The sequence below is a fragment of the Hippopotamus amphibius genome, chromosome 5, assembly GCF_030028045.1.
Source record: "Hippopotamus amphibius kiboko isolate mHipAmp2 chromosome 5, mHipAmp2.hap2, whole genome shotgun sequence".
In the NCBI taxonomy this organism is placed as follows: Eukaryota; Metazoa; Chordata; class Mammalia; order Artiodactyla; family Hippopotamidae; genus Hippopotamus; species Hippopotamus amphibius.
Window position 1 is genome coordinate 42,297,529 of NC_080190.1, and position 20,315 is coordinate 42,317,843.

The 20,315-nt window shown below is 35.4% G+C and overlaps 1 protein-coding gene across 2 annotated transcripts in view; it reads left to right on the forward strand.

Annotated features, from left to right (window-relative positions):
- The window catches only part of PRKG1 (protein kinase cGMP-dependent 1), a 1,182,497-nt gene that overhangs the window by 1,017,444 nt on the left and 144,738 nt on the right, over positions 1-20,315 (forward strand). For both annotated transcript variants that reach the window (XM_057734520.1, XM_057734518.1), the window contains exon 8: positions 17,384-17,449. In XM_057734520.1, the coding sequence (XP_057590503.1) occupies positions 17,384-17,449 (66 nt within the window). The remainder of the gene's footprint in view (positions 1-17,383; positions 17,450-20,315) is intronic.

A 20,315-nucleotide genomic window follows, 5' to 3' on the forward strand; every position in this document is an offset into this window, starting at 1 on the left:
CTTTGTCAAAGATAAGGTGCCCATATGTGTTTGGGCTTACTTCTGAGTTCTCTATTCTGTTCCATTGATCTTCCTTTCTATTTTTGTGCCAGTACCATACTGTCTTGATCACTATGGCCTTGTAGTATAGTTTGAAGTCAGGAAGCCTGATTCCACCAACTCCATTTTTCCTTCTCAAGATTGCTTTGGCTATTCGGGGTCTTTTGCGTTTCCATACAAATCGTAAGATTTCTTGCTCTAGTTCTGTGAAAAATGCCATTGGTAATCTGATCGGGATTGCATTAAATCTGTAAATTGCTTTGGGTAGTACAGTCATTTTCACGATGTTGATTCTTCCAATCCAGGAACATGGTATATCCCTCCATCTGTTTATGTCATCTTTGATTTCTTTCATCAATGTCTTAAAGTTTTCTGCATACAGATCTTTTGCCTCCTTAGGCAGGTTTATTCCTAGGTATTTTATTCTTTTGGTTGCAATGGTGAATGGGAGAGTTTCCTTAATTTCTCTTTCTGCTCTTCTGTTGTTAGTGTATAGGAATGCAAGAGATTTCTGTGCATTAATTTTGTATCCTGCTACTTTACTAAACTCATCAATGAGTGCTAGCAGTTTTCTGGTAGAGTCTTTAGGGTTTTCTATATATAGTATCATGTCATCTGCAAAGAGTGACAATTTTACTTCTTCTTTTCCAATTTGGATTCCTTTAATTTCTTTTTCTTCTCTGATTGCTGTAGCTAACACTTCCAAAACTATGTTGAATAACAGTGGTGAGAGTGGACACCCTTGTCTTGTTCCTGTTCTTAGAGGGAATTCTTCCAGTTTTTCTCCATTGAGAACAATGTTGGCTTTTGGTTTGTCATATATGGCTTTTATGATGTTGAGGTAATTTCCTTCTATGCCCATTTTCTGGAGAGCTTTTATCATAAATGGATGTTGAACTTTGTCAAAAGCTTTTTCTGCATCTATTGAAATGATCATATGGTTTTTATCCTTCAATTTGTTGATATGATGTATCACGTTGATTGATTTGCGTATATTGAAGAATCCTTGCATCCCAGGGATAAACCCCACTTGATCGTGGTGTATGATTTTTTTAATGTGCTGTTGCAGTCTGTTAGCTAGTATTTTGTTGAGGATTTTTGCATCTATATTCATCAGTGATATTGGTCTGTAGTTTTCTTTTTTTGTGACATCTTTGCCTGGTTTTGGTATCAGGGTGATGGTAGCCTCATAGAATGAGTTTGGGAGTGCTCCGCCTTCTGCAATATTTTGGAAGAGTTTGAGAAGGATAGGTGTTAACTCTTCTCGAAATGTTTGATAGAATTCGCCTGTGAATCCATCTGGTCCTGGGCTTTTGTGTGTTGGGAGATTTTTAATCACTGCCTCAATTTCTGTACTTGTGATTGGTCTGTTCATGGTTTCTATTTCTTCCTGGTTCAGTCTTGGAAGATTGTATTTTTCTAAGAATGTATCCATTTCTTCCAGGTTATCCAATTGATTGGCATATACTTGCTTGTAGTAGTCTCTCATGATGTTTTGTATTTCTGAGGTGTCCGTTGTGACTTCTCCTTTTTCATTTCTAATTCTGTTGATTTGCATCTTCTCCCTTTTTTTCTTGATGAGTCTGGCTAATGGTTTATCAATTTTGTTAATCTTCTCAAAGAACCAGCTTTTAGTTTTATTTATTTTTCTTATGGTTTCTTTCCTTTCTTTTTCATTTATTTCTGCTCTGATCTTTATGATTTCTTTCCTTCTGCTCACTTTGGGGTTTCTTTGTTCTTCTTTCTCTAGTTGTTTGAGGTGTAAGGTTAGGTTGTTTATTCGATCATTTTCTTGTTTCTTAAGGTAGGACTGTATTGCTATAAACTTCCCTCTTAGAACTGCTTTTGCTGCATCCCATAGGTTTTGGGTTGTTGTGTTTTCGTTGTCATTTGTTTCTAGATACTTTTTGATTTCCTCTTTGATTTCTGTAGTGATTCCTTGGTTGTTTAATAGTGAATTGTTTAGCCTCCATGTGTTTGTATTTTTTGCAGTTTTTTTCCTGTAATTGATATCTAGTCTCATGGCGTTGTGGTCTGAGAAGATGCTTGATATGATTTCAATTTTCTTGAATTTGCTGAGGTTTGATTTGTGACCCAAGATGTGATCTATCCTGGAAAATGTTCCGTGTGCACTTGAGAAGAACGTGTAGTCTGTCGTTTTTGGATGGAATGTCCTATAAATATCAATTAAGTCGAGATGGTCTAATGTGTCATTTAAAGCTTGTGTGTCTTTATTTATTTTCTGTTTGGATGATCTGTCCATTGATGTAAGTGGGGTGTTCAAGTCTCCCACTATAATTGTGTTACTGTCGATGTCCCCTTTTATAGCTGTTAGCATTTGCCTTATGTATTGAGGTGCTCCTATATTGGGGGCATAGATATTTACCATTGTGATATGTTCTTCTTGGATGGATCCCTTGATCATTATGTAGTGCCCTTCCTTGTCTCTTTTAATAGTCTTTACTTTCAAGTCTAATTTGTCTGATATGAGTATTGCTACTCCAGCTTTCTTTTGACTTCCATTTGCATGGAATATCTTTTTCCATCCCTTCACTTTCAGTCTATATGTATCCCTTGGTCTGAAGTGGGTTTCTTGTAGGCAGCATATAGAAGGGTCTTGTTTTTGTATCCATTCAGCCAGTCTGTGTCTTTTGGTTGGAGCATTTAATCCATTTACATTTAAAGTGATTATTGACATGTGTGTTCCAATTACCATTTTCTGAATTGTTTTGGGTTTGTATTTGTAGGTGTTTTCCTTTTCTTGTGTTTCCTACTTAGAGAAGTTCCTTTAGCACTTGTTGTAAGGCTGGTTTGGTGGTGCTGAATTCTCTTAACTTTTGCTTGTCTGGAAAGCTTTTGATTTCTCCCTCAAATCTGAATGAGATTCTTGCTGGGTAAAGTATTCTTGGCTGTAGGTTTCTCTCTTTCAGGACTTTCAGTATATCCTGCCATTCCCTTCTGGCCTGCAGAGTTTCTGTAGAAAGGTCAGCTGTTATCCTGATGGGTTTTCCCTTATATGTTGTTTGTTGCTTTTCTCTTGCTGCTTTTAATATTTTTTCTTTGTGTTGAATTGTCGTTAGTTTGATTAACATGTGTCTTGGTGTATTTCTCCTTGGGTTTATTCTGTATGGGACTCTCTGTGCTTCTTGGACTTGGTGAATTATTTCCTTTCCCATGTTGGGGAAGTTTTCCACTAGAACCTCTTCAAATATTTTCACAGACCCTTTCTTGTTTTCTTCTTCTTCTGGGATGCCTATAATTCGAATGTTGGTACGTTTAAGGTTATCACTGAGGTCTCTGAGGCTGTCTTCTAGTCTTTTTATTTTTTTATCTTTTTCCTGCTCTGTGGCGTTTATTTCTTCCATTCTATCTTCCAACTCACTTATTCGTTCTTCTGCCTCAGTCATTCTGCTGGTTAGAGCATCTAGAGTATTTTTAATTTCAGTTATTTTGTTATCCATTGCTGTTTGTTTTTCTGAGTTCTTATGAACTGTTTCTTGTACTTTCTCTAATTTGTTATCGAGATTTTGTATCATTTTTACTATCATTACTCTAAATTCTTTTTCAGGCATTTTTCCTATTTCCTCCTCATTTATTTGGTCTTGTGGGTTTTTTTCCTGCTCCTTTGCCTGCATGGTGTTTCTTTGTTTCCTCATGGTTGTCCAAGCTTTTGGGGTTGCTTGTCCTGGTGATAGAGGTGTTTATAGAAGACTGTCCAAGCCTCAGACTAATGTCCAAGTATTGGAGTAGACGAATATTCAGTCGGCTATGTCAGGTTCTCCGCAGCCCTTTCCGGTGTCCGAGGCCGTCTGCTGGTGTTCAGCTGGTTCTCTGTGGGAATGACTGTGTCCTTCCGTGCATTCCCAATGCATCTGTGGAGAGGGATGCACTCCACGTCTCTCTACTTCGCCGCCATCTTCCAAACTTTTTATATAAAGACCCAAATAGCAAATATTCTAGGTTTTGCACATCACATATGGTCTCTGTCACATATTCCTTGTTTGTTTGTACTTAACCCTTTAATAATGTAAAAACCATTCATATCTTGAGAACTGTACAAAAATAGGCTGCTGGCTGGTTTTGGCCCGGGGCATAGTTTTCTGACCCCGTATGATTGTATTATTGAGATTTTAGCTTTTAAGCAGCAAATACCTGGCTTAGAGAAGTGCTAAATAGTTATTGGTTCTTCCAGGTATCAATGAAGCTAAAACTTTTGGTCAGTTTCAATTGTGCCATAGCTATTATAAAGATGACCTGACTTTATTACCATATGTGCCCCAGGATTCTCATCTGTACACAGTTCATGGCTCTTGCTACCTGTATCCCTAGTGCTCTTAACACAGACGTATATAGTCAGTATACAGCCATTTATAATTTCTCCTGTCCCAACCCCACTAGTCTTAATGTCTCTCTCTACCTTTTGCTCCCAGGGTTTCAACCATTATGAATTACTTGCTATTCCCTGTATACAAGATTTTCTTATGCTTTTCTACAAGCTGTTCCTTATATAGGACCACCTCACTTTCTCTGTTGACAATTTTCTATATGCACACCAGCTCTTCTCTGAAGCATCACCTCTTCAAGTAGCTTTCCATGATCCTCTCCACCATCAATTCATGCTCCTCCCCAACTCTATCTCCCAATCAGGATTGGGACATTCCCATGTGATTCTGTGTCTCTCTGTTCACACCTCTGATACTCAGATCACACTGCATTATACCTGCCAATAGTCTGTCTTACCTACTAGGTTGTAAACTCTTGGAGTCCAAGGATTTTGTTCTTTACCTCTTTATATACCTAGCACCTAGGACAGCACCTGGCTCAGCATCTATATTCAGAAACTTACTTAGGGTTACCAGATAAAATACAACATACCAGTTAAATTTAAATTTCAGGTAAACTATGAATTTGTTTTTTACTACAAGTATATTATTATATAGGACACTGATTCTAAAAAAAAATCATTGTTGATCTGAAATACAAGTTAAATTGGATGCCCTGTATTTCTACTTGCTAAATCTGGAAATCCTACTTTATGAATGAATAAATGTCATTCTTTTCTGTATTACAGCAAGACATTCTTTTTATTAATTTATGCAGTTTTCAGATTAGAGAGCAAGCCATAGTAGAAAATTTCATCAGTGTGATCTGAAACCCTTGATTGCACTTTGAAAACATGTTTTTATATTAACAACAGAGGGGCTTAATCACTATTAAAAGACAACTGTTAATCCTTGAGGAACTTTCCAGATTAATAGAAGAAGCATGGGACCTAGAGACCGTCATACAGAGTGAACTGTATCGAGGTATAATTGATATACAAAAATTGTACATATTTAATGGGCACAATTTGATGAGTTTGGACACATGTGTACCGCCATGTACCATCACCACCATCAAGATAATAAACATGCTTATCACCACCAAAATAAATAAATAAATAAATAAAAATTTTTAAAAAATGTATGGCAGTTATGATGGCTTATCAGTAGGTAAACAAGAATGAATAGAATCTACTGAGATTAGACATGCTATAATAATAATGACAATAATAAATTATGGAAAACATTATGGAGAAAAAGTTTGTTTCCCAATTGCTAGTGGATATATTAAAAGTACAACCTCAAAGCAATATTAAATACAAATATTATTATTATATATACATGATATCTATATGAAATATTTTCTGTGTACAAATAGAATTGGTAACTTAACCTTTTAAGAATTCCAAAGTGTCAACTCAACCGTGGTTAAGGGTGTTAAGAAGCAGATGTCCCTGCTCAAAAAAATACCTTCCTTAGTTTGTCATCTAGTCCCTATAATTGCTGCCAATGAAAATGGAGCAAAAGGCAGTGCTGTGACACTGGAGGATACTGTGTCAGGTATTTTTACTTGCTCCATCTACAAAGCTGGTGTCTGTTCAGTGTGATCAGACTGGGCCAGCATAAGTTAACTCCAGCTCTGCTAGCTGGGGATGGCTTTGAGGTGAGGATTGAGGGGTGGCCCGGGGATGGACAATAGCTAACCATGCACTCAATACAGACCAGGCCTTACAAGACAGTGAAAGACCTCACCAGCCTCTCTACCCATAAATTGCTTGTAAGAGTCAATTTCTGTTTCTTCATATATTTACTTTTAAAAATACTTATTTTATGACAGGTAATTCAAGAACGTAGTATAAAATTCAAAAGCTACGAAAGTAATTTCCCTCTTTCCTCTACCCTTTAGTCATACATTCTCTTCCCTGGATGTAATTACTTTTTCGAATGCAACCTAAAATAATTCGTGCATTTTAACGTATGCTCATTTGTGTGAGTGTATGTGCGTGTATTTTACATAAATAAAAGCATGTACACGTGGTTCTGTATTATAGTCTTTTCACTTAAGATATCCTGGAGATCATATTCATATAGGTTTTCTGCAGTTCTTTTAATTTTTTTAATATTGCCATGCATTATTGTAGAAAAATTTACTTAATTCCACATTGGTAGATATTTAGGTGATTCCCAACATTATTACACACAATGCTGTTGTAACATGCTGTTAATGTCATTATTTCCCCAAACTGTGAATACGTATGTGAGATAAATAATTGCAAGAAAAATATTTTTAAAAATAGTGCTGAATTGTTACACAAAAGCTGAATTATCTACAAAGGTTATATTAGGTTCGTTTTCTACCAGTAGCATATCCACATGCATTTGCAGTTTTCTTACTCTGAGTAAGATGAAGCACATTTTCATATGTTTAAAAGCTTTTTCTTCCTCATCTATGAACTATCCTTACCATTTGCTTATTTTTCAATTGAAGAGATATGTTTTATTTTCTTAATGACTTGTAGAAACTATATATTAAGAAAATAGCTTTCAAATATTTATGTGTATATATATATTAAATAACCTGCTGGGCAGGTATGCAAGTCTAATATATCAATTTTTTTGTAAAAATTGGTATATATAGTTAATAAATTTAATATCCCGTTTTTTTTTTTCTAACCTACGCCAATGGTAGGAGATTTGATTATATGCAGCGGTTTGACTTTAGCACTTTCTATTCACATTGGCCTTATTATACACATAGCCATGACTGTGTGAATCCATTGTTTATCCATTAAGTTGTTTCTTCTGTTATCATTTATGTATTTATTTATTTAACATTAAAAAGGTTTATTTTTTGTGTTGTTTTTCTTTTTAAGCTCTTTATTGGAATATAATTGCTTACGCTCTTGTACCAGCTTTTGAGGTACACCAAAGTGAATCAGCTGTATTTATACATATATCCCCTCCCTCCCGCGATTCCCTCCCACCCTCCCTGTCCTGGCCCTCTAAGGCATCACCCATCATCGAGTTCGTCTCCCTTTGTTATACAGCAACTTCCCACTAGCTATCTATTTATTTTTGATTCAAAGTTAATCTTTGATTTGGATGAAATTATATCATTTTAAGTTAATTGAATTCTAAAATCATTGAAGAATTCTGTTTAGAGAGTAGCTCTTTATTCAAATAACACAAAATATGAAATATTTGTTGAGCAAGTACCAAAAGAAAATGATCTTTTACAGTTTAACTCTATTTTAAAATTATAGATATTTCTTTTCCCTAAAAGAACCCAACTAATATCTCAATATAATTTTTAACAATCAAAATATAATTTTATAAACATTTATTACATAGTTCTTGACTTCCAGTCATGAGCCTCTATTATTTCAAATGAACATGTCTTATTTCTATGTGAAAATACATTTTTAGTCAGATAAAAAATGTTACTATGAAAATCTATGCCCTAATATGCCACTTACATATTCATACGGTAGATCATAACTACAGGCTTATAGTACCCTGTTTCATCTAAAGAAGTAGCCTTTGATTTGGGATGCATCATCTCAAAAGCATTGAAAACCATGATAATTAGAACTTATAAAAAGTGTCCATGTTGATAAAACTAATTACGGAGGAGAACAAAGCAGTGATTTCAGTCACCATTTCATATCTGAAAAATGAAGCAGAGAATGGGACATTTTCTCAAGGTCACCCACTAAGTTGGCAGTAGAACAAGAAATAGGAGACATTCTTCTGGCACATTGTCTGGAATTCTTTATAGGAAAGGACACTTCTGGCTTGAAGTCACTTTATAAAGGCAACAATCCTTTGAAATATGTGACCAAGGAAATTAACATTATTTCAAACATGCCTCAGTTGAAGTTTACTAGTACATCATTTCCTGTCATCATTTGAGTGTTTTTTCCTCTACTTTCAAAATACAAAAAAATTGACGAATTATTTTTCAGCTCGGTGAAATACAGATGAAACAAAGAAAAAGGAAAATACTATGTATTATTTTATTCATGAAAGTACTCATGACCCATGAAACACCCATGGAATAATTTGTCTATTAATGTCTTCTCCCAAAATTCAAACAGTATTTGGCCAATTACGTTACAAAGTCACATGCATCATTATCTGAAAAGAAAAAATAACTGTTAGACTTATTGATATCTTTTTTTCTAAGCTCTTTATTGGACTATGATTGCTTTACACTCTTGTACCAGTTTTTGAGGTACACAAAAGTGAATCAGCTGTATTTATACATATATTCCCATATCCCCTCCCTCCCGTGACTCCCTCCCACCCTCCCTGTCCTGGCCCTCTAAGGCATCACCCATCATTGATCTCCCTTTGTTATACAGCAACTTCCTGCTAGCTAGCTATTTTACAGTTGGTAGTGTGTATATGTCTATGCTACTCTCTCACTTTGTCCCAGCTTCCCCTTCACCCCACCCCAACCCCATGTCCTCCAGTCCATTCTCTGCATCTGCATCCTTATTCTTGCCCTGTCACTGGGTTCATCAGTATCTTAATCCATTATGAAGTTTGGTTCAAAGAGGAAGCATAGTGTTAAGAAGAAAGTGAGTGTTTGATTTGAGTAAACGAACAGAACATCTATTACATTGTATCCCGGGTTTGATTTTTTTTTTTTAATCTTAATAGAGTAAAATTCTCTCTTCTTTTTTCCTCTTAAATGAAAATACCTGTAAATCATTCAGAAATAGACTAAATAGGCCCCTAAGAAAACAATGGCAATGTAATATCTAAATCTGTACTTCTAAACAACTAATAAAATAACAATAAGGAATAAATGAGAACAACAAGCTCTTCTTTCTTTCCAATAAAATACACTCTGGAGAGACATTCTTTAAATTTGTAAGACTTTACCAAAGAGTTTAATATATGAAGCCAGAGAACAAAGTAAATACCATTTGTACTCTAGAAACAATGGCAACAAAACCCTAGGACTCAGAATTTCTTCCTTAGGACACTTATTTCTTATCCTAGTTATAATGGAATGGACAGAGAATTATCTTTAATGACTAGATAGAAGAGCAAAAGCCATCAGTCTTGTGAACATTCAGAGGAATCATGTATGGAATATGGAAGCAATATGGATTACTGTTGAACTCAATTCAGCTTATGTCACAAAGGGAGTGCAACAAAAGAGAAACAGCAATATGTATCTCTCTGCCATTGCTTTTCCATCCCCTTTCACTGCCACTAATTCCATATATTAAGTTGAAACATGAAATTACCAATAATTGGCCATTTTCACCTGCAAAAACAGCAGTTTCTTTGGTTTAATGTAACAAATGTCTGTGCTCATTGTTATGCCATAGAATGCAGAGTTCACAAGTCACATCAAAAATTTATTATGCCATCAACCCAGCAGAAGTAATATGAAAAAGGAATGTGAAAATTGAATTCTTGCAAATTCATCACTCTATTTATTTTAACCTTTCATGGGTGCAGATCCAAAGGGTTTGCATTGTCTCAAAAAGTGAGTTAATACAGTGAATGGAAATACCCACCTAAGTTACCAGAAATAATAAAGTTTGAAGTTACTTTATGGATAACACTTATAATTGTTCTGCTAGAGAAACATCCTCTTTGAGGTCATGTCATGAGTCCCTGTTATCAATGAAAAACCAGAGACTGCCTTGGGTGGACTCTAGAAAGTATATCTAATTTAAACTTGTCTTCATCATGAGTTGATAAATATTCCTAATAACATGTTGATTTTCATGCATTTGTTTTCTCATTACTCCTATATTCTACACTGGAAGGTTCTAAAGGGTAGAGATGATATTTTCTATTTGGATATATTCTTTAATGTATAGATTTCCATACAGTAACATTTATTTTAGTAAGTGGAAAGGACATTGGTGTTTTAAAATTACTGATCTAAAATTATTTCCTTGATACTTTATTTCATACAGATTGTTTCCTCTAAGCTTGTGCTTTCCAACTAATTTTTAAGATTTTATTTATGGTAAAGGGAAAAGGTTTCAATTAATTTCTTTTGAAAAGTAGATCCTTAGACTAGCTAGCCTATAGGATTTGAATGATGAGGCTCTGCCTTTCTTTCTGGTTTCTCCTGGGCCCTGCCTTTTTTTTTTTTTTTCTCAGTTCCTGAATTCCAACCTTCTTTGTTTTACAATAATCTGTTTCCTACCTCAGGGCTATTGCATATTTTCTTTCCCTAGAAAATAGGTCTCCAGACTCATCTTGCTAATTCAACTCATTTCGGGGGGTCTTAACTTTTAATGTCCTCAGAAAGGCTGTCTGTCCTCTGAATTGACAGATGACATCCTCTCTATTCTCTGTTTGCATGCTATTTGATCAGTATTTTCAATTTACATTTGCATACTAATTTAACTTCTGTCCCAACTAGACCATAGGGTTCAGACATTCAGAATAGCCCTTAGTAAATATTTGTTAAAATAAATATTTATGAAACATGTGAATATTTAAGAATGAAGTGTTTAAAAGATATTCACCAAGGTGTTAACCTTAATTATCATCCTGGCAAATGATATTATACTATTTTTCTATTTTCTCTCTTGTTTGTTTGTTTAACTATATATTTTTTCTGTGATTAGTGTGTAGAAATATTTCTTATGTGGATTTTTTTTCCTTTTAAAATGCTACTGAAAGATCATGGATATTTGCATGGATGAAAGTTTGAACTGGAATAAAGGGTTCTTGGAGGAGCCATTTGCATGTGCACTGTTGTGGAGATGGTAGCTGGTGTATTTTTAGGAAACAGTTATTTGTTGCAAGTGCAGCAGAGGATATTCTATATAGTGCCAGGAAAGATGAGGGGTCAGTTAGTGGGGGACCTCAAACTCTAAAGTATAGGAACGTTTCTTTTTTCTTTTGAAAGTTCTCATGCAAAGAATTGGCATGACTGGATTTACATTTGAAAATGTGCAGCAAAGTGAGATATGGATTGGAGGAGGGAGAGAGTGGTGGTAAGGAGGTCAGTTATAAGGCCTGATCCGCATTCCGGGGTGGAGATGGTGATAGGCAAAGAGTAAAGCAGTGGCTGTGAGAATGCAAAGGAAGGATGGATATAAGAGATAAGGCAAAGATAGAACCAGTATAATCAATCATAGACAATGATGGAGAAAGGAGAGTGAAAAAATGCATCTAATCTTTTGTGCCTAGGCAAATGCAGAATGGTGATGTCATTTACCAAGATAGGGAACCCAAGGAAAATGGTGGTTTTGAGGTTAAAAGAAAGTGAGTTAGGTTTGAATTAGAGGTTGCAATGAAACTTTCAGACGTGTGTGTCCAGTAGGAGAAAGGTAAAAGTAGAAATGAAGACTTAGAAGTCGTTAATATAAAACTAGCAGCTGATGCCATAGAATTATATGAGATTTCCCCAGTAAGAAAAGTAGGAGCAGTGAAAAAGAAGGCCAAAAAGAGAATTTTGGAGAAACACCTATATTCTAGTGAACCAAGGAAGAGGATTCAGGCAAACGAACTGAGAAGGTAATATCAGAAAACAATTAGGAGACTGATTGAGTATAGAATTTTAGGAAAAATTTGATGAGAGAAACTATGAAGAAGGGTAACATGCTTCATAGATGTCAGGGGATCCTAAAGTTTGATGCTGCTGCTGCTGGTTAACATTTATTGGTTGCTTACTCTATGCCAAGCTTAGTTAGAAGACACGTATTTATTTGCATTCATTCATTTTTATACTTAGTGTATGTGTTCTGTTGGAGTGTAGGAGTTATAAATCGTGTTGGAATAACTTCATGCCTAAATAGGAAGAAGAGTCAGTGAATGGCTTTTTTTTTGTTTTTTTCCCAAGACACTTACCTCTCTGGGACCAAACTTTCAAATAGCACAGTTGAATTTGCCACAGACTCTACAATTCTAGTTCATAATTAATCCAGACTCTAATTTCAAGTGGCTCTTTGATGCTTGTCATAGCCTATCAGTTTTGAACATCCTGTGTGTTGTAGTGTGATTGCCTTTGATTTTGAGATGAGAAGGATTTATTTTGTCCTAAACTTATCTCTGGACATTGCTTGTTGCACTCCACTGAGAATGAAGGGCTCTGACCCACGGTTGCTGCAAGCTCACAAGCAATTGGAGTAGTGTCACTTTTCATCAAAGCTGGCACCAAGGGAATGCTAGGACTCTGATGACAGCAGTCACATTGCTCTAGAGCTGAAAATGGAGAGCCCCTCCTGGAACAGTCACTTTACGTGAACTATGTTCTGCTTTGGCCTCGTACACTTTGTATTTGTTCCCGGAGAGACGTCAATGCACTGTAGAGTTCTCTAGCAGCCAGGAGACACAAGAGCATTGCTTCAGAACAAGAAGAGTCAATGTAAACACTTGCTATGGATTATTCAGATACTGACAGTGACTCTACTTTGGGATACAGCGATGATGAGGATTCCAGTGATGAAGTGCAAAGAGCATCAGAGTCAGTGCACAGAAAACCGTATTTGCAAATATTTTTGGATATTTTTCATGCTCTATGATTTCATTGAAAGGAACTTCTAACTCCTCCAAAAATGCTTAAAAAAAGAACACTACTAAACTGCATAGCTTTCTTCATTAATCAATGGCAAGTTTGTGAAATATCTGTTAATCTGCCAAACAGTAGCTACTACTTCAGTAGTACATATTTATTAATTTTTACGCTGAAGTAAACTAATATACAGGTACAGAAGTGAATGAATATGAGATTTTTATTTTTAAAGACAATGTGCATGTTAGACCTGGGCTGTTATGTAGATACATGTACCTTTACTTACTATAAAGAAGTGTGCTGTGCTCCGAGGCAATAAGTGTTTGGTGAAAGTTTTAAGTATATTAGACATTATCTTATAATTCTATTTATAAAATTCTCTTATGGCCATTGTTTTTTCAGTCTCATATATTATTCTATTAGAAATTATCAAGCACCCTGATAAGCCAAAAAGTAAAACTAAAAGAAAGCTCAGGTTTTAAAAATAACATCATCTCCCTCTTTCTTCTTTTCCCCATGTCTAAACTAGTATTACGTGAAGCCCCTGCTACTTTGGCAGATGCTCTGTGTGAAACTAGTATCATAACAGCTATGTATGGATATGATGCATAGCTATGGAGCTGTTAGGACATCTCTGTTATATGAGTAGTTAATATTTCATATCTCAATCCAAATGATACTTGTTTTTACCATGGTCCTTGGTCATATAAAGGAAATAAGCACACACAGTAAGTCACAGTATTGTCAGCTGATATAAATGTATTCTCTCATCAGAAGTTTCTACAATCTCTCCTGAAATAAGGGATTAATGTATGTCAATACTAGGTCAGATAGCATTTTTCCAAGAGCAAGCTCTCTGGGTACACTGGGACGGCATTTCCAGACACCTGAATAGACAGGCATAGTGGCATTAGACATCTTAATAGTAGAAATGCAATAATGATGTAATGGCAACATGCGTTTGGCATTGAGTGAACTTGGCATTGAGTGATTTTCTATTGTTATATAACATTGTTATAAAGAAACATAGCAGGGCTAGGACATAGCTATGGATAGGGTCTCTAATAATTTGAGAATCAAAATGGTTTACTAATTTAGCTTTGCAATTGGGCACCCATAAACATATTAATGCTGCTTTTTAAAATAATTAAATATAATTTTTATACTGATGGACAGAGAGACATCATGCTTACTGCTCATATGTCATTCTGCATTAAAATGAATGTAGAATAGTTGTCAATTTAAAATCTTACAGCAGAGGGTATAGGCAGTGAACCGTTGAGAAAAGAACATGGGCTTTGGAGCCAGACTACTCTCTTTTCAAATACCAGGACTGTGACTCCTTAGCCAAGTCTGTCTTTTGGTGTATTACATAACATTTACCGCCTTCTGTAAATTTCAGATGAAATACCCACCCTCTGTTATATGCATTAACTGATATTTGTGCAAATTGTTTAATATGGTTCCTGATTTATATACTAGATACTCAATAAATGGCAAATATTATAATCCACTGTTTAATTTGTTGTTTCTTCCCCATGTTATACATCTTTTTTGTTTTGATACATATCACCTTACTAGATACTGAGCCTGATTGTAGGCCATAACTTACACATTTTCCTTTTTTAAAATAAAATATTTGCAATTTCTATTGACTGTGTCACTCTTCTGATCTTTGATTTTTCACCATCTACATTTTAAAATATCTATGTGTTTTCTTTTTGTTGCAAGAAAATTGCATTTATTTTTTGAAAGTATATCTGATTTAGACCATATAATATGATACAGTTTTAAAATGTTGGATGTTTGTGATGAAAGCATTTTTAAAAATTCACATGCATAAAAAATATCTTCAAAATGAAGCATTGTTTTTTATGTGTTATATTTTTAAAGACTCTGTGGGCAATTTTGTCAAGGTATAAATATATTTTAAGGAAAGTTAGTTTTTTATAAAGCTGTGATAGATTTGTTAAAAACACTGGCAGCAATTTATAGTAACGTATGCTGTCGTGAGCAGTCTCCTAAGAAATATGTCATAAAATGTACGAAGCACCTGATGGGCATTATTGACAATTTCTGTCTGTCATGTCCACCTCACCAAAAATTCCTACTTGGAGGTAATAATGGACTTCAAAATATATTATCTATTTCTATGGAACAGAAAGAAAATCCTCACTTTGTTCTTGGGTGGTAGCATTTCATGAAACACCAGACAGCACCTGTACAAAGACAGTTATGATAGTATTGGTGATAAGAAAATTAGAAGTGATGAATAGTAGAACCCACTACTCTCTCTGTGCTGGGCATTGTGATAAATGTATCAGTATTGCATTTAAGACCATTAATGGGCAATGTTATCATTCCCACTTTTATAGATGAGGAAATTGAGGCTTTCACAAACCTTGTCCCTTATTATGTAAAACTGAGTTAGTGTGACTCCCAAACCTGAACTCTCTTCTTCCCAAGGGTTCAAGATCCCTATTCACACACTTATTAAGCAACTCCTGTGTGCTAGCCAGTCAGTATAATATGGGGAGCAAAACTAGCCATGGACCCTGCCCTGATAAGGTTTAGTGGAAGGAGGATAGAGCCATTAACCAACTGACCATACAAATAATTGTATAAATTATAAACTGTGATGGGTACTTGGATAGAGAGGTACATAAGGCCATGAGAACAGATAAACAGGGAACCCAGTCTAGTTAATTCAGCATGGCATCCCTGAGGAAAGGGGCACCTATGCCTAGATCTAAAGGGTAAGCAGGTGTGAACCTGTCAAGGAGTTGGAGAGGAAGTTCCTAGGCTTAGGGAAGGCTTGGTAAGAAGAACTCATGACAGGAAGGAGATGGTATGTTCAGTCATTTAGAGGAGGCCAGTTTGGCTGGAAGGTGGAGGATGTAAGGGAGGCACTGGGAGGATCATAGTGGAAATTCAAGAGACTGTAATAGAAAGTTTAGAATCAGAAGTGAACTTTCTATGGTAGGTAGATTAAAAATACACAATAATCAATAGGTTTTTCTTCTTTAATAGCAAAAACCAATGAGAAACAGAAATGGAAAAGGAATGCCATAAGAGGAACTGATAATATAAAACACCTAAGAATACTTTTTAAAAAAAATGCCAGGACCCAAGTGAAAAAGATTAAGGAAGATTAAGACATAAAACTAGATCTGAGAGTGAGAGTCATGCTGTGCTCTTGTAAGGAAAATTAATATAATCAGAAAGTCCTTCTGAAATCAATGTAAAAATGTAATACAGCTCTACTAGAATCCCAATGTGGGTTTCCTTAGATGTAGAAAAATGATTTTAAAGTCTCTGTGAAATATGAATGCTTAAGAATATCATCAAGATATTTTTGAAAAACAATTCTGGTAAGGAGAAACTTCTTTTCCAAATACTAAACACTAATAGTTACTGCAAAGCAACTGTCGTCTTAATAACATGATGTAGCAACAGTGAAAGACAAAAAGATCAATGGAAAGATATCGTTCAGAAGTATTTGTGATTACTTAGTGTATTTTGAGAAAATAAAAATCCACTGGGAACATCTTTATTTTCAAGACTTTAAAAGCCTGATATTAGAGACATACGATGTTTAAATTATGATTTTTAGAAGGTTATTAAAACTATATTATTTCCTATGTACATATCTCAGTAATGTTTTTCAAACTTATATTTATCATTAATTATATTAGCTTAGAAATTTTACCTTTCTAGGAAACAAAGTGCATTTTCAAATATAACTTAATGTTCCATGACAGTGGTACTCTTAAATTTTTAGTACCTCAAAATGAAATGTGAATGTTAATTTACCAATTCCATGTTTGCCCACTGGATAAGAGGAGATATCATGGCAGATTTATAAAGGTTTAAGAGGTTGATAGATATTCCTGCAGTGACCAAATAGATGCTTATAAAGGGGCAGTACGTATATACACATTTCAATCAGAGTGATTAAAATTTGTGGAATATTCTTGAAAAATCATAAGCTCTGGTACAGGTGAATAACTGTTTATTATAAGTTGCCAAAAGGTGAGCCACATAAGTACAAGGTCTCCAAAGTAAGAAAATAATTAAAACAGGTCCATCATTCTCAAGGTAATAATGGTAAATTCATACACAGATGGATTAGATACTCAAGTTTCCAGCATTATATCTTCAGGTCTTTAAAAAAGTTTACCTATTCATGTCCATTGCTGTCTTTAGCATCATCCGATTAATTCATTAATTCCCCAAATAGCACAGGGAATGATGATACAAAATTTTGTTTCAGTTGTGTAAGTGAAACTTTCAGTTTGAAAATTATAACTACTGGATTATAGTTGTAAGATTTGTGTGATAAATGACAAGAATCATGTGGCTTCTCAGGACAAAGAAATTTGAAACATGAACAAAGTTTAAACCCGAAAGTGGAAAAATCAGACGCGTATACATAATTTAATATGTCTTGAATTAATCACATAACGAAATCTTTTCTTTGATGTTAAAGGGTGTTTTACTTCACTCTCTCTCTGTTTTTTAGGGAAGATGTGAGAACAGCAAACGTAATTGCCGCGGAAGCTGTAACCTGCCTCGTGATTGACAGAGAGTAAGTGCCTTGCTTTCTTATGCATGTTGCACACTCATATCAGTGACACACACAAGTTCCCGGAATTAGCCATCGCTTCATGGAGCTATTAATACTTGTTTTATATCTTTTTATTTAAAATGGGTTCTATGTTTGATTCTCATTCCCTGTTATTCTTGGAAGTGGCTCACTCTGCCACTCTAGCTTTGAGATCTTTAACAAGGTGTTTAACTACTGTGAGCTTCACCTCAGCTCATTTGTGAACTGGGGATAATGCAGCATCAAAGAGATATTGTGAGGAGTGATGAGAACACATGAGAAAAGCATGTGTCCAAATGGTCTTTACCCAGGAGACACTCAATGAATGCTATTATTAACACTATAATAATTATTAATATTTTCAATTATATTTTATAATTTATAAAATTTATAGTGTATTTTATACTTATAAATTATTATATATTTATGATATAAAATTATTATCATTGTTACTAGGAAATGGACTTTTCCTTGAGCATGTTTTAGTTTTCTATTCTTCCATCCCCAAATTTCTAAAATAGAAGCATGTAGGAGGACACTTTTGGAGAAGGCATCAGTTCTAGACGTAGGCATATTTAGGGCCATTAAAAGTTTGTTCAGTGGTGCTGTTGCCTGTTCCTTCTCTTTATTCTCCCCTGCTAGTCTCATTACCTGAATGCTCTATAGGTTAAACTATGAATATCAGATTATTGACATGTCTACTATTTGGAAACAGTCCTCCAGATGTTTTCTCATTGCCGTGTATGTGGATATATTTATCACAAAAGCCAAGTACCTGACCCAGGAGAAGAACCGTAAAGCATCCAATTTAGTGGAGCCATTAGAGCTGGAATAGGCTGTGAATGTCAGTGTGGCATGAAACTGAGGGGCAGATATGATGAGTTCAGAATGATGGAGTCGAAATGTTGAGCTCAGGGGCCTCTGGACATAGAGGAATCCTACTTGATTCACAAGTCTCACTTTTGCATGCTCGTCTGTGCTGGATCTCTAAAGCAGAGCAGTGGCATCATTGCAGAATGATAGCTCTACCCATGAATATTTCTGAAATAAATATTCTTCATCTGGTTGCCAGAAACAACAATTACCTATTCATTCGTTCTTTCCTTTGACTAATGTTTTTCTGAGGCTGTATCACGTACAGGCGTTGCTAAGTGCTGTGAGAAGAATCAAAGGAGCAGCACAAATCCTGGTTTGGGGGGTTAGCTTCTAATAGAGGAATGGTGGCATTTATACAAATCACCATCGTGCAAAGCAGAATGGAGGAAGGGTCCACAGTACACATTTGTGGCAGTGCAGAGAAGTGAGTTGACTACTTCTGGGAAGTCAGGGAAGTCTTCATGAAATAAATGGTTTTATTAGGTAAATCTGTAAGTATAGGAGAAATAAGATAGAGTGAATAGCATAAGCAGTACTCCGAATAGAACTATGAGCCATGACAACTCGCTGAAGTGAGGCTGTATAATGGTTGTTGGAGGAGGTGTTGTAACAAATAAGTGCAAAAACATGTTGGGGCTGGTTCACCAAGAATATCAAGTGGTGGGATAAGGGCAACTTTGATAATTCTTTGCAGGAAAATGATGTCACTGGAACACTGAGAAGGCTGTGTAAGATGAATTACAGGGAGAGGATAGAGATAGAATATCTGGTTAGCCGTCTGGAAATCCAAGTGGTTATCATGAGACCATTAATAGGAGGCATACATTAGAATGAAGAGGTAAACCCAGAGGGCTTAACACTTGATTGAATGTGAAGGGCAAGGCAGAAAGCAGGAGTGTGGTCAGGATTAAGAAGATCTAGAAGGAATGTAGAGAAAAAATTAGTTTGGGAGGCATAATGGTTTTTCACTAAAAATATAATGAATTTGACACACAAGTTGAACACTCAGGAACAATTGCCCTGCAGGAGGGAGAGACTGTGGGACAAGAACTCATTAGAGTTAACTTAAAATTAACTCAAAAATTGCTTTCATAGAGTTAACAGCTGAAGCCATAAGACTGGGTGGAATTGCGTGAAAGAATAGAGAAGATAAAAGGACCAAGTTTAGAATCTGAGGAAATTCTTACATTTAAAAGTGAAGCAGGGGAAGAAAATTCCAGTGAACAAAACTGCAATGTTAGCAATCAGAGCAGTGTAGGAAACCTCAGAAACCAAGAGAAGATTTCAAAAGTAAAAGGATAATCAGCAGCATTAAATGCAAGTGAAAAGCTGAGAGGCATATAGAGAAAAAGGCAATAGGTTTAGTAACCTGGGAGGAAAAAAAATTAATAAAATGGTGAGAATGGAATCCAGATTACAAAGAGTGAGTGGGTGCTGAGGAAGTGAGAGCGATGAGACTAAAGGGTTATTTCTCTCAAGAAACTGGGTTAAGAAAAGGAAAAAAAAAAATGGGAGGGGGAGGGAACATGAGGCTCTAGTGAGGTCTTGGAGCATTTCCTTGTGATGGATCTATACATATATTGAGGAAGATGGAGCAAGTGAAATACTAAAGGGAATGCTTGATGGAAATGTGTCCACAGGGAAGGAAACTGTGCAAACAAAGGTAACTTGGAGAACATTTTTAAAAATTTTCTGAAAATAGTGAAAAAGAGGAAAAAGAGAAAATTTATAGAGATGTAAATTAGGAAAGTTATGGGAACTTGGATCACCTTAACCTTGCATCTAAAGCATATAGCAAGGGAATCTGGTGCGGGAAGAAGTGACAATGGGACTGAGGGTTTGCCAGCTGATTGGGGGTGGACAGGTAATGGTATCAGTTTATAGCTCTACAATCCTTTATAATTTATGAATTTCCACATGTATGAGATCCCACCTGGAAAATAGATAGGATGTTTAAAAAAAAAGAAACTGA